Here is a 14,621-nt window from a genome sequence, read left to right as displayed (position 1 = left end):
ATCACATATAAATGTGTTCATGAAGGTGTCTACTATGACATATAAATGTGTTCATGAAGGTGTCTACTATCACATATAAATGTGTTCATGAAGGTGTCTACTATGACATATAAATGTGTTCATGAAGGTGTCTACTATGACATATAAATGTGTTCATGAAGGTGTCTACTATCACATATAAATGTGTTCATGAAGGTGTCTACTATCACATATAAATGTGTTCATGAAGGTGTCTACTATCACATATAAATGTGTTCATGAAGGTGTCTACTATCACATATAAATGTGTTCATGAAGGTGTCTACTATGACATATAAATGTGTTCATGAAGGTGTCTACTATCACATATAAATGTGTTCATGAAGGTGTCTACTATCACATATAAATGTGTTCATGAAGGTGTCTACTATCACATATAAATGTGTTCATGAAGGTGTCTACTATCACATATAAATGTGTTCATGAAGGTGTCTACTATGACATATAAATGTGTTCATGAAGGTGTCTACTATGACATATAAATGTGTTCATGAAGGTGTCTACTATCACATATAAATGTGTTCATGAAGGTGTCTACTATCACATATAAATGTGTTCATGAAGGTGTCTACTATCACATATAAATGTGTTCATGAAGGTGTCTACTATGACATATAAATGTGTTCATGAAGGTGTCTACTATGACATATAAATGTGTTCATGAAGGTGTCTACTATCACATATAAATGTGTTCATGAAGGTGTCTACTATGACATATAAATGTGTTCATGAAGGTGTCTACTATGACATATAAATGTGTTCATGAAGGTGTCTACTATGACATATAAATGTGTTCATGAAGGTGTCTACTATCACATATAAATGTGTTCATGAAGGTGTCTACTATCACATATAAATGTGTTCATGAAGGTGTCTACTATGACATATAAATGTGTTCATGAAGGTGTCTACTATCACATATAAATGTGTTCATGAAGGTGTCTACTATGACATATAAATGTGTTCATGAAGGTGTCTACTATGACATATAAATGTGTTCATGAAGGTGTCTACTATCACATATAAATGTGTTCATGAAGGTGTCTACTATCACATATAAATGTGTTCATGAAGGTGTCTACTATCACATATAAATGTGTTCATGAAGGTGTCTACTATGACATATAAATGTGTTCATGAAGGTGTCTACTATCACATATAAATGTGTTCATGAAGGTGTCTACTATCACATATAAATGTGTTCATGAAGGTGTCTACTATGACATATAAATGTGTTCATGAAGGTGTCTACTATGACATATAAATGTGTTCATGAAGGTGTCTACTATCACATATAAATGTGTTCATGAAGGTGTCTACTATCACATATAAATGTGTTCATGAAGGTGTCTACTATGACATATAAATGTGTTCATGAAGGTGTCTACTATCACATATAAATGTGTTCATGAAGGTGTCTACTATCACATATAAATGTGTTCATGAAGGTGTCTACTATGACATATAAATGTGTTCATGAAGGTGTCTACTATGACATATAAATGTGTTCATGAAGGTGTCTACTATGACATATAAATGTGTTCATGAAGGTGTCTACTATGACATATAAATGTGTTCATGAAGGTGTCTACTATCACATATAAATGTGTTCATGAAGGTGTCTACTATCACATATAAATGTGTTCATGAAGGTGTCTACTATGACATATAAATGTGTTCATGAAGGTGTCTACTATGACATATAAATGTGTTCATAAGGTGTCTACTATGACATATAAATGTGTTCATGAAGGTGTCTACTATCACATATAAATGTGTTCATGAAGGTGTCTACTATCACATATAAATGTGTTCATGAAGGTGTCTACTATCACATATAAATGTGTTCATGAAGGTGTCTACTATCACATATAAATGTGTTCATAAGGTGTCTACTATGACATATAAATGTGTTCATGAAGGTGTCTACTATCACATATAAATGTGTTCATGAAGGTGTCTACTATCACATATAAATGTGTTCATGAAGGTGTCTACTATGACATATAAATGTGTTCATGAAGGTGTCTACTATGACATATAAATGTGTTCATGAAGGTGTCTACTATCACATATAAATGTGTTCATGAAGGTGTCTACTATGACATATAAATGTGTTCATGAAGGTGTCTACTATGACATATAAATGTGTTCATGAAGGTGTCTACTATCACATATAAATGTGTTCATGAAGGTGTCTACTATCACATATAAATGTGTTCATGAAGGTGTCTACTATGACATATAAATGTGTTCATGAAGGTGTCTACTATCACATATAAATGTGTTCATGAAGGTGTCTACTATGACATATAAATGTGTTCATGAAGGTGTCTACTATGACATATAAATGTGTTCATGAAGGTGTCTACTATCACATATAAATGTGTTCATGAAGGTGTCTACTATCACATATAAATGTGTTCATGAAGGTGTCTACTATGACATATAAATGTGTTCATGAAGGTGTCTACTATCACATATAAATGTGTTCATGAAGGTGTCTACTATCACATATAAATGTGTTCATGAAGGTGTCTACTATGACATATAAATGTGTTCATGAAGGTGTCTACTATCACATATAAATGTGTTCATGAAGGTGTCTACTATGACATATAAATGTGTTCATGAAGGTGTCTACTATCACATATAAATGTGTTCATGAAGGTGTCTACTATCACATATAAATGTGTTCATGAAGGTGTCTACTATGACATATAAATGTGTTCATGAAGGTGTCTACTATGACATATAAATGTGTTCATGAAGGTGTCTACTATCACATATAAATGTGTTCATGAAGGTGTCTACTATCACATATAAATGTGTTCATGAAGGTGTCTACTATCACATATAAATGTGTTCATGAAGGTGTCTACTATGACATATAAATGTGTTCATGAAGGTGTCTACTATGACATATAAATGTGTTCATGAAGGTGTCTACTATCACATATAAATGTGTTCATGAAGGTGTCTACTATCACATATAAATGTGTTCATGAAGGTGTCTACTATGACATATAAATGTGTTCATGAAGGTGTCTACTATGACATATAAATGTGTTCATGAAGGTGTCTACTATGACATATAAATGTGTTCATAAAGGTGTCTACTATGACATATAAATGTGTTCATGAAGGTGTCTACTATCACATATAAATGTGTTCATGAAGGTGTCTACTATCACATATAAATGTGTTCATGAAGGTGTCTACTATGACATATAAATGTGTTCATGAAGGTGTCTACTATGACATATAAATGTGTTCATGAAGGTGTCTACTATGACATATAAATGTGTTCATGAAGGTGTCTACTATGACATATAAATGTGTTCATGAAGGTGTCTACTATGACATATAAATGTGTTCATGAAGGTGTCTACTATGACATATAAATGTGTTCATGAAGGTGTCTACTATCACATATAAATGTGTTCATGAAGGTGTCTACTATCACATATAAATGTGTTCATGAAGGTGTCTACTATGACATATAAATGTGTTCATGAAGGTGTCTACTATGACATATAAATGTGTTCATGAAGGTGTCTACTATGACATATAAATGTGTTCATGAAGGTGTCTACTATGACATATAAATGTGTTCATGAAGGTGTCTACTATGACATATAAATGTGTTCATGAAGGTGTCTACTATCACATATAAATGTGTTCATGAAGGTGTCTACTATCACATATAAATGTGTTCATGAAGGTGTCTACTATCACATATAAATGTGTTCATGAAGGTGTCTACTATGACATATAAATGTGTTCATGAAGGTGTCTACTATGACATATAAATGTGTTCATGAAGGTGTCTACTATGACATATAAATGTGTTCATGAAGGTGTCTACTATCACATATAAATGTGTTCATGAAGGTGTCTACTATCACATATAAATGTGTTCATGAAGGTGTCTACTATGACATATAAATGTGTTCATGAAGGTGTCTACTATCACATATAAATGTGTTCATGAAGGTGTCTACTATCACATATAAATGTGTTCATGAAGGTGTCTACTATCACATATAAATGTGTTCATGAAGGTGTCTACTATGACATATAAATGTGTTCATGAAGGTGTCTACTATCACATATAAATGTGTTCATGAAGGTGTCTACTATGACATATAAATGTGTTCATAAAGGTGTCTACTATGACATATAAATGTGTTCATGAAGGTGTCTACTATCACATATAAATGTGTTCATGAAGGTGTCTACTATCACATATAAATGTGTTCATGAAGGTGTCTACTATGACATATAAATGTGTTCATGAAGGTGTCTACTATCACATATAAATGTGTTCATGAAGGTGTCTACTATGACATATAAATGTGTTCATGAAGGTGTCTACTATGACATATAAATGTGTTCATGAAGGTGTCTACTATCACATATAAATGTGTTCATGAAGGTGTCTACTATCACATATAAATGTGTTCATGAAGGTGTCTACTATGACATATAAATGTGTTCATGAAGGTGTCTACTATGACATATAAATGTGTTCATGAAGGTGTCTACTATGACATATAAATGTGTTCATGAAGGTGTCTACTATGACATATAAATGTGTTCATGAAGGTGTCTACTATCACATATAAATGTGTTCATGAAGGTGTCTACTATCACATATAAATGTGTTCATGAAGGTGTCTACTATCACATATAAATGTGTTCATGAAGGTGTCTACTATGACATATAAATGTGTTCATGAAGGTGTCTACTATGACATATAAATGTGTTCATGAAGGTGTCTACTATGACATATAAATGTGTTCATGAAGGTGTCTACTATCACATATAAATGTGTTCATGAAGGTGTCTACTATGACATATAAATGTGTTCATGAAGGTGTCTACTATCACATATAAATGTGTTCATGAAGGTGTCTACTATGACATATAAATGTGTTCATGAAGGTGTCTACTATCACATATAAATGTGTTCATGAAGGTGTCTACTATCACATATAAATGTGTTCATGAAGGTGTCTACTATGACATATAAATGTGTTCATGAAGGTGTCTACTATGACATATAAATGTGTTCATGAAGGTGTCTACTATGACATATAAATGTGTTCATGAAGGTGTCTACTATGACATATAAATGTGTTCATGAAGGTGTCTACTATCACATATAAATGTGTTCATGAAGGTGTCTACTATGACATATAAATGTGTTCATGAAGGTGTCTACTATGACATATAAATGTGTTCATGAAGGTGTCTACTATCACATATAAATGTGTTCATGAAGGTGTCTACTATCACATATAAATGTGTTCATGAAGGTGTCTACTATCACATATAAATGTGTTCATGAAGGTGTCTACTATGACATATAAATGTGTTCATGAAGGTGTCTACTATCACATATAAATGTGTTCATGAAGGTGTCTACTATCACATATAAATGTGTTCATGAAGGTGTCTACTATCACATATAAATGTGTTCATGAAGGTGTCTACTATGACATATAAATGTGTTCATGAAGGTGTCTACTATCACATATAAATGTGTTCATGAAGGTGTCTACTATCACATATAAATGTGTTCATGAAGGTGTCTACTATCACATATAAATGTGTTCATGAAGGTGTCTACTATGACATATAAATGTGTTCATGAAGGTGTCTACTATGACATATAAATGTGTTCATGAAGGTGTCTACTATCACATATAAATGTGTTCATGAAGGTGTCTACTATGACATATAAATGTGTTCATGAAGGTGTCTACTATCACATATAAATGTGTTCATGAAGGTGTCTACTATGACATATAAATGTGTTCATGAAGGTGTCTACTATGACATATAAATGTGTTCATGAAGGTGTCTACTATGACATATAAATGTGTTCATGAAGGTGTCTACTATCACATATAAATGTGTTCATGAAGGTGTCTACTATCACATATAAATGTGTTCATGAAGGTGTCTACTATCACATATAAATGTGTTCATGAAGGTGTCTACTATCACATATAAATGTGTTCATGAAGGTGTCTACTATCACATATAAATGTGTTCATGAAGGTGTCTACTATGACATATAAATGTGTTCATGAAGGTGTCTACTATCACATATAAATGTGTTCATGAAGGTGTCTACTATCACATATAAATGTGTTCATGAAGGTGTCTACTATCACATATAAATGTGTTCATGAAGGTGTCTACTATCACATATAAATGTGTTCATGAAGGTGTCTACTATCACATATAAATGTGTTCATGAAGGTGTCTACTATCACATATAAATGTGTTCATGAAGGTGTCTACTATCACATATAAATGTGTTCATGAAGGTGTCTACTATCACATATAAATGTGTTCATGAAGGTGTCTACTATCACATATAAATGTGTTCATGAAGGTGTCTACTATCACATATAAATGTGTTCATGAAGGTGTCTACTATCACATATAAATGTGTTCATGAAGGTGTCTACTATCACATATAAATGTGTTCATGAAGGTGTCTACTATCACATATAAATGTGTTCATGAAGGTGTCTACTATGACATATAAATGTGTTCATGAAGGTGTCTACTATGACATATAAATGTGTTCATGAAGGTGTCTACTATCACATATAAATGTGTTCATGAAGGTGTCTACTATCACATATAAATGTGTTCATGAAGGTGTCTACTATCACATATAAATGTGTTCATGAAGGTGTCTACTATCACATATAAATGTGTTCATGAAGGTGTCTACTATGACATATAAATGTGTTCATGAAGGTGTCTACTATCACATATAAATGTGTTCATGAAGGTGTCTACTATGACATATAAATGTGTTCATGAAGGTGTCTACTATCACATATAAATGTGTTCATGAAGGTGTCTACTATCACATATAAATGTGTTCATGAAGGTGTCTACTATCACATATAAATGTGTTCATGAAGGTGTCTACTATGACATATAAATGTGTTCATGAAGGTGTCTACTATCACATATAAATGTGTTCATGAAGGTGTCTACTATGACATATAAATGTGTTCATGAAGGTGTCTACTATGACATATAAATGTGTTCATGAAGGTGTCTACTATGACATATAAATGTGTTCATGAAGGTGTCTACTATGACATATAAATGTGTTCATGAAGGTGTCTACTATGACATATAAATGTGTTCATGAAGGTGTCTACTATCACATATAAATGTGTTCATGAAGGTGTCTACTATCACATATAAATGTGTTCATGAAGGTGTCTACTATCACATATAAATGTGTTCATGAAGGTGTCTACTATCACATATAAATGTGTTCATGAAGGTGTCTACTATCACATATAAATGTGTTCATGAAGGTGTCTACTATCACATATAAATGTGTTCATGAAGGTGTCTACTATGACATATAAATGTGTTCATGAAGGTGTCTACTATCACATATAAATGTGTTCATGAAGGTGTCTACTATGACATATAAATGTGTTCATGAAGGTGTCTACTATCACATATAAATGTGTTCATGAAGGTGTCTACTATGACATATAAATGTGTTCATGAAGGTGTCTACTATGACATATAAATGTGTTCATGAAGGTGTCTACTATGACATATAAATGTGTTCATGAAGGTGTCTACTATCACATATAAATGTGTTCATGAAGGTGTCTACTATGCACATATAAATGTGTTCATAAGGTGTCTACTATCACATATAAATGTGTTCATGAAGGTGTCTACTATGACATATAAATGTGTTCATGAAGGTGTCTACTATCACATATAAATGTGTTCATGAAGGTGTCTACTATCACATATAAATGTGTTCATGAAGGTGTCTACTATCACATATAAATGTGTTCATGAAGGTGTCTACTATCACATATAAATGTGTTCATGAAGGTGTCTACTATGACATATAAATGTGTTCATGAAGGTGTCTACTATCACATATAAATGTGTTCATGAAGGTGTCTACTATCACATATAAATGTGTTCATGAAGGTGTCTACTATGACATATAAATGTGTTCATGAAGGTGTCTACTATGACATATAAATGTGTTCATGAAGGTGTCTACTATGACATATAAATGTGTTCATGAAGGTGTCTACTATGACATATAAATGTGTTCATGAAGGTGTCTACTATGACATATAAATGTGTTCATGAAGGTGTCTACTATGACATATAAATGTGTTCATGAAGGTGTCTACTATGACATATAAATGTGTTCATGAAGGTGTCTACTATGACATATAAATGTGTTCATGAAGGTGTCTACTATGACATATAAATGTGTTCATGAAGGTGTCTACTATCACATATAAATGTGTTCATGAAGGTGTCTACTATGACATATAAATGTGTTCATGAAGGTGTCTACTATCACATATAAATGTGTTCATGAAGGTGTCTACTATCACATATAAATGTGTTCCATGAAGGTGTCTACTATGACATATAAATGTGTTCATAAAGGTGTCTACTATCACATATAAATGTGTTCATGAAGGTGTCTACTATCACATATAAATGTGTTCATTAAGGTGTCTACTATCACATATAAATGTGTTCATGAAGGTGTCTACTATCACATATAAATGTGTTCATAGAAGGTGTCTACTATCACATATAAATGTGTTTCATGAAGGTGTCTACTATCACATATAAATGTGTTCATGAAAGGTGTCTACTATGCACATATAAATGTGTTCATGAAGGTGTTATGACATATAAATGTGTTCATGAAGGTGTCTACTATCACATATAAATGTGTTCATGAAAGTGTCTACTATCACATATAAATGTGTTCATGAAGGTGTCTACTATCACATATAAATGTGTTCATGAAGGTGTCTACTATGACATATAAATGTGTTCATGAAGGTGTCTACTATCACATATAAATGTGTTCATGAAGGTGTCTACTATCACATATAAATGTGTTCATAAAGGTGTCTACTATCACATATAAATGTGTTCATGAAGGTGTCTACTATCACATATAAATGTGTTCATGAAGGTGTCTACTATCACATATAAATGTGTTCATGAAGGTGTCTACTATGACATATAAATGTGTTCATGAAGGTGTCTACTATCACATATAAATGTGTTCATAAAGGTGTCTACTATGACATATAAATGTGTTCATAAAGGTGTCTACTATGACATATAAATGTGTTCATGAAGGTGTCTACTATGACATATAAATGTGTTCATGAAGGTGTCTACTATCACATATAAATGTGTTCATAAAGGTGTCTACTATCACATATAAATGTGTTCATGAAGGTGTCTACTATCACATATAAATGTGTTCATGAAGGTGTCTACTATGACATATAAATGTGTTCATGAAGGTGTCTACTATCACATATAAATGTGTTCATAAAGGTGTCTACTATCACATATAAATGTGTTCATGAAGGTGTCTACTATCACAGACACATGTGTTCCAACCCAACTCCCTTGGGAAACTTTGTGACAGCTGCTGAAAGTTGGGGTACCAACAACCAATATAAGGCAAACATTTCCTAATTTCTTTAAGTAGCATGTGACGTGTCAAACTAGTAGGGCTGTCACGATTCGCCTAATCCACGATTCAATTAAACTTTCGATGTTAAGGTCACGATTCCATTCGATACGATTCAATGGATATTTTGTCAAACCTCCTGCATCTTGCAGCACAGATCATTAATTTATGCTAATGTTTTGATTTGTAAAGAAAAACACTCTCTGTCACTTTTATTTGACTAATAACAAATGAGAATGAGAATAGCATCGTCAAATGAATATCGCGAGTCGGGCTGGTGATTTCGATACACTGCATCGAACACTGTATCGAACGTCAATTTCGATTGGATTTGGATACCTTATACAGCCCAAAGAAGCCCAGGTCTCTGACCACGCTGCCTGTCTGCCTGCCTGCCTGCCTGCCTGTCTGTCTGTCTGTCTGACTGTCTGTCTGGTGGTGATCTACCTTATACAGCCCAAAGAAGCCCAGGTCTCTGACCACGTTGAGAGCAGAGACTCTGGGTCCGGTGGTGATTTACCTTATACAGCCCAAAGAAGCCCAGGTCTCTGACCACGTTGAGAGCAGAGACTCTGCCTGCCTGCCTGTCTGCCTGTCTGCCTGCCTGCCTGTCTGCCTGTCTGCCTGTCTGCCTGCCTGCCTGCCTGCCTGCCTGTCTGCCTGCCTGTCTGCCTGCCTGTCTGTCTGCCTGTCTCACCTTATAAAGCCCAAAGAAGCCCAGGTCTCTGACCACGTTGAGAGCAGAGACTGCCTGCCTGTCTGTCTGTCTGCCTGCCTGTCTGTCTCACCTTATAGAGGCCAAAGAAGCCCAGGTCTCTGACCACGTTGAGCGCAGAGACTCTGGGTCCGGTGGTGATCTCTCCTGCCACCTGGAGGCGGATCTTCACGATCTCCAGAGGGTTGGTGAAGATCACCTGGGATCCGCCAGCCTGGGGGGGGGGGGGTTATAATCACAATAACATTAACCCATTCTGACCTGAGATCAGATCCTAACACACAGAGGAATGGTGGTTCTTTAAAGCATTTTGACCTGAGATCAGATTAAAAAAATGTCTTAAATCCTGACAGTTTTCAAAAATAGCAGACCTACAAGCTCGTAGAACTTGTAGATCTGCTATTTTTAAATAGCTAAAGCATAACATGATGCTAACACCAAAAAGGGTTCCCGCCCCAGAATGGGTTAATGCTGAACACAGTCAGCTAACAGTAACTCTGAACAACATGTTACTGAACTGGGATAAAGGCGCTACATAAATGCATCCCTATATGTTATTAGAAGTCTCCAGACTTACACACGCTCCTGACATCACTTCGGCAAACAGTGGGATTCCGTCTTTGGTGGTGAATTTGTCTCTGACGAAGTCGTTTACCTGTCGTGCGCACACACACACACGCACACAGACACACACACACACGCACACAGACACACACACACACACACACACACACGCACACAGACACACGCACACACACACACACGCACACAGACACACACACACACACACACACACACACACACACACACACGCACACGCGCACACACACACACACACACACACACACACACACACACACACACACACACACACACACACACACACACACACAGTTAGATTCATACATTTCATATTACACTTCGATGTCGCTTCGATGTCGCTCTGGATTAAGAGCGTCTGCTAAATGCCTAAATTGTAAATTGATGTCCGAACATTTTCTGGGCTTGTGCGTGTGTGTGTGTGTGTGTGTGTGTTTCTATGTGCAGGGCGTTGCTGAAAATGAGCTCAGCTAATTCCCTGGGTAAATAAAGGATAAAAAAATAATGCGTGCGTGTGCGTGCGTGCGTGCGTGCGCGTGACTCACGGTCAGTTTGATGGCTTTCTCTGGAGCCACGCCTATAAGCTGAGGAACCAGACCTGCAATGCATCATGGGACATTACATCAGCATTTATCCTTACAATTTAATCCAGTTTAATCCAGTTCATTCTGTCTTCAAAATGTCCAGATTCAACAATGATCTACAAGCTCACAGCGTGTATAACAGATCTACAAGCTCACAACGTGTATAACAGATCTACAAGCTCACAGCGTGTATAACAGATCTACAAGCTCACAACGTGTATAACAGATCTACAAGCTCACAGCGTGTATAACAGATCTACAAGCTCACAGCGTGTATAACAGATCTACAAGCTCACAGCGTGTATAACAGATCTACAAGCTCACAGCGTGTATAACAGATCTACAAGCTCACAACGTGCATAACAGATCTACAAGCTCACAACGTGTATAACAGATCTACAAGCTCACAGCGTGTAAAACAGATCTACAAGCTCACAACGTGCATAACAGATCTACAAGCTCACAACGTGTATAACAGATCTACAAGCTCACAGTGTGTATAACAGATCTACAAGCTCACAGCGTGTATAACAAGCACAGAATAAAATGGGAACTTTGATGAAATAAGTTTATTTTATATTATTTTATTTCATCATTTGTATTATATATTTTTATTTTATATATTTTTATTTTATATATTTTGTTCAAGGTTCAATGTTGTACTTTATTGTTCCATCTTGTGTAACAGTAAAACTTTATTGTTCCATCTTGTTTAACAGAAAAACTTTATTGTTCCATATTGTGTAACAGTAAAACTTTATTGTTCCATATTGTGTAACAGTACAACTTTATTGTTCCATCTTGTGTAACAGTAAAACTTTATTGTTCCATCTTGTGTACAACAGCTACATAAGAGGATACAAAAACGTTATTGCGTTGGAGTCGTGTTTTTAGTGTTTAGGCTAGTTGGCGCTCTTCGCTAACCTATGAGTCACCGTTTGAGTCTCATTGAAACCAGGAACGAGGAAATCACGTGATCGTAAAATCACAGCTCCCGCCCACTAGAGGGAGACAGATTCCACTCCCACGTTAGAGCATTCTACAGCACTCTGTAGAAGCCGAAGGCTCCCTCGTAGCTTAGCATAGCTTAGCGTAGCATAGCGTAGCGTCCTACCTCTGTAGAAGCCGAAGGCTCCCTCGTAGCTTAGCTTAGCTTAGCGTAGCATAGCTTAGCGTAGCGTCCTACCTCTGTAGAAGCCGAAGGCTCCCTCGTAGCGCAGCACCTTCTTGGCGCAGTCGAAGCTGTTCTTGTACATCAGCTCTCCGACGAACGACCCCGTTGACCTCTGGTTCTGCATGCGCGTCTTCACCAGGTCGATGGGATACACCGCTGTGGCGCCCGTGGCTGCACACACACACGCACGCACGCACGCACACACACACACACACACACACACACACACACACACACACACACACACACACACAGTTTTTAGAAGGTTACGACGATGTCATAAAAAAACAAGTCAATATATATGAGACATAATACATAAGACAATATATAACATCATATATGGAGGCGTGATGTCACGAGGCGTGACCATATATGGAGGCATGATGTCACGAGGCGTGACCATATATGGAGGCATGATGTCACGAGGCGTGACCATATATGGAGGCATGATGTCACGAGGCGTGACCATATATGGAGGCCGCGGGTGACCAACTAAGGGGAGGTGCTTCATAGGGTTTCATAGTGAACTCTCGTCTGATTGGTCGTTACCTCCAGCGACGGCTCCCAGGGTGAAGCGATACGCCGACTCTCCCGCCTGGAGCAACACCGACCTGGACGAGTCCCCCTGCTGGAAAGACAGGGGTATGACACCTCAATATTACACTATAGCACCTCCTGGTGGAGAGACAGGGGTATGACACCTCAATATTACACTATAGCACCTCTTAGTGGAGAGACAGGGGTATGACACCTCAATATTACACTATAGCACCTCTTAGTGGAGAGACAGGGGTATGACACCTCAATATTACACTATAGCACCTCTTAGTGGAGAGACAGGGATATGACACCTCAATATTACACTATAGCACCTCTTAGTGGAGAGACAGGGGTATGACACCTCAATATTACACTATAGCACCTCCTGGTGGAGAGACAGGGGTATGACACCTCAATATTACACTATAGCACCTCAATATTACACTATAGCACCTCTTAGTGGAGAGACAGGGATATGACACCTCAATATTACACTATAGCACCTCTTAGTGGAGAGACAGGGATATGACACCTCAATATTACACTATAGCACCTCTTAGTGGAGAGACAGGGGTATGACACCTTAATATTACACTATAGCACCCCTTAGTGGAGAGACAGGGGTATGACACCTCAATATTACACTATAGCACCCCTTAGTGGACACGAAAAAAAAAATCATTCATTCATTCACACACCTGTTTCGGAGCCCTGAGCACCTAGTGGAGAGACAGGGTATTGACACCTCAATATTAGACACCTGTTTTTGAGTGTTGTAAACATCTCCACGGTTAAAGACACACTTTATAGTTTATTTCAGAACAAATGGTCACAGGACATAATGTACAAACCAAAGCTGAGAACATTTGTGACCAGATTTGACTGAGAGACATTCCAGAGGAGAAAACCTTTTTTTTTTTTTTTTTTTTTCAAAATGAGTTAATAGCACAGGCAGACTCTTCACATACTAGAGCATGTCTGAAATAAGTGTCAAAGCTGAAATTGACATGTAAATATGAAAAAAATGATTAAACTAGAGCTGGGACTTGATTAAAAAAATTAATCTAATTAATCAGAGGCTTTGCGATTAATTAATCTAGATTAATCACATTTTATTCGCATATCAATATTCAACCCGAGAACAGCGAGAAACCTTTTTTTTTATGTTTTTTGGTATCCCAGTGAATCAATGAATAGTGACTACAGGATACCACTCATTTTCAACATTTTACTGTCATTAATATAGCTGTTGTGGAAATAATAATAAAAAGTCACCCCATTCTGTGTTGCCTAGAACTGGAGGTCTGAAATAAATTAGTAACAGTAACAAGTACATCTCAGTGACATCACAAAGCTGTACTTACTTCATATTGTTACTGTTTTTTGTCAGACCTCCAGTTCTAGGCAACACAAAATGGGGTGACTTT

The 14,621-nt window shown here is 36.3% G+C and overlaps 1 protein-coding gene across 2 annotated transcripts in view; it reads right to left on the bottom strand.

Annotated features, from left to right (window-relative positions):
* Positions 1-14,621, bottom strand: part of LOC310870930 (electrogenic aspartate/glutamate antiporter SLC25A12, mitochondrial-like) — a 38,594-nt gene that overhangs the window by 8,933 nt on the left and 15,040 nt on the right. For both annotated transcript variants that reach the window (XM_083782309.1, XM_083782310.1), the window contains exons 8-12: positions 13,204-13,282; positions 12,667-12,825; positions 11,442-11,494; positions 10,874-10,951; positions 10,370-10,510 (exon numbers count right to left, since the gene is read on the bottom strand). In XM_083782309.1, coding sequence (XP_083638435.1) covers positions 10,370-10,510; positions 10,874-10,951; positions 11,442-11,494; positions 12,667-12,825; positions 13,204-13,282 — 510 coding nt within the window. The remainder of the gene's footprint in view (positions 1-10,369; positions 10,511-10,873; positions 10,952-11,441; positions 11,495-12,666; positions 12,826-13,203; positions 13,283-14,621) is intronic.

The sequence above is a fragment of the Protomyctophum parallelum genome, assembly GCF_964188405.1.
Source record: "Protomyctophum parallelum genome assembly, chromosome: 14".
In the NCBI taxonomy this organism is placed as follows: Eukaryota; Metazoa; Chordata; class Actinopteri; order Myctophiformes; family Myctophidae; genus Protomyctophum; species Protomyctophum parallelum.
The sequence above is the reverse complement of the archived record's forward strand: the minus strand, read 5'-3'. Positions and strand labels throughout refer to the sequence as shown.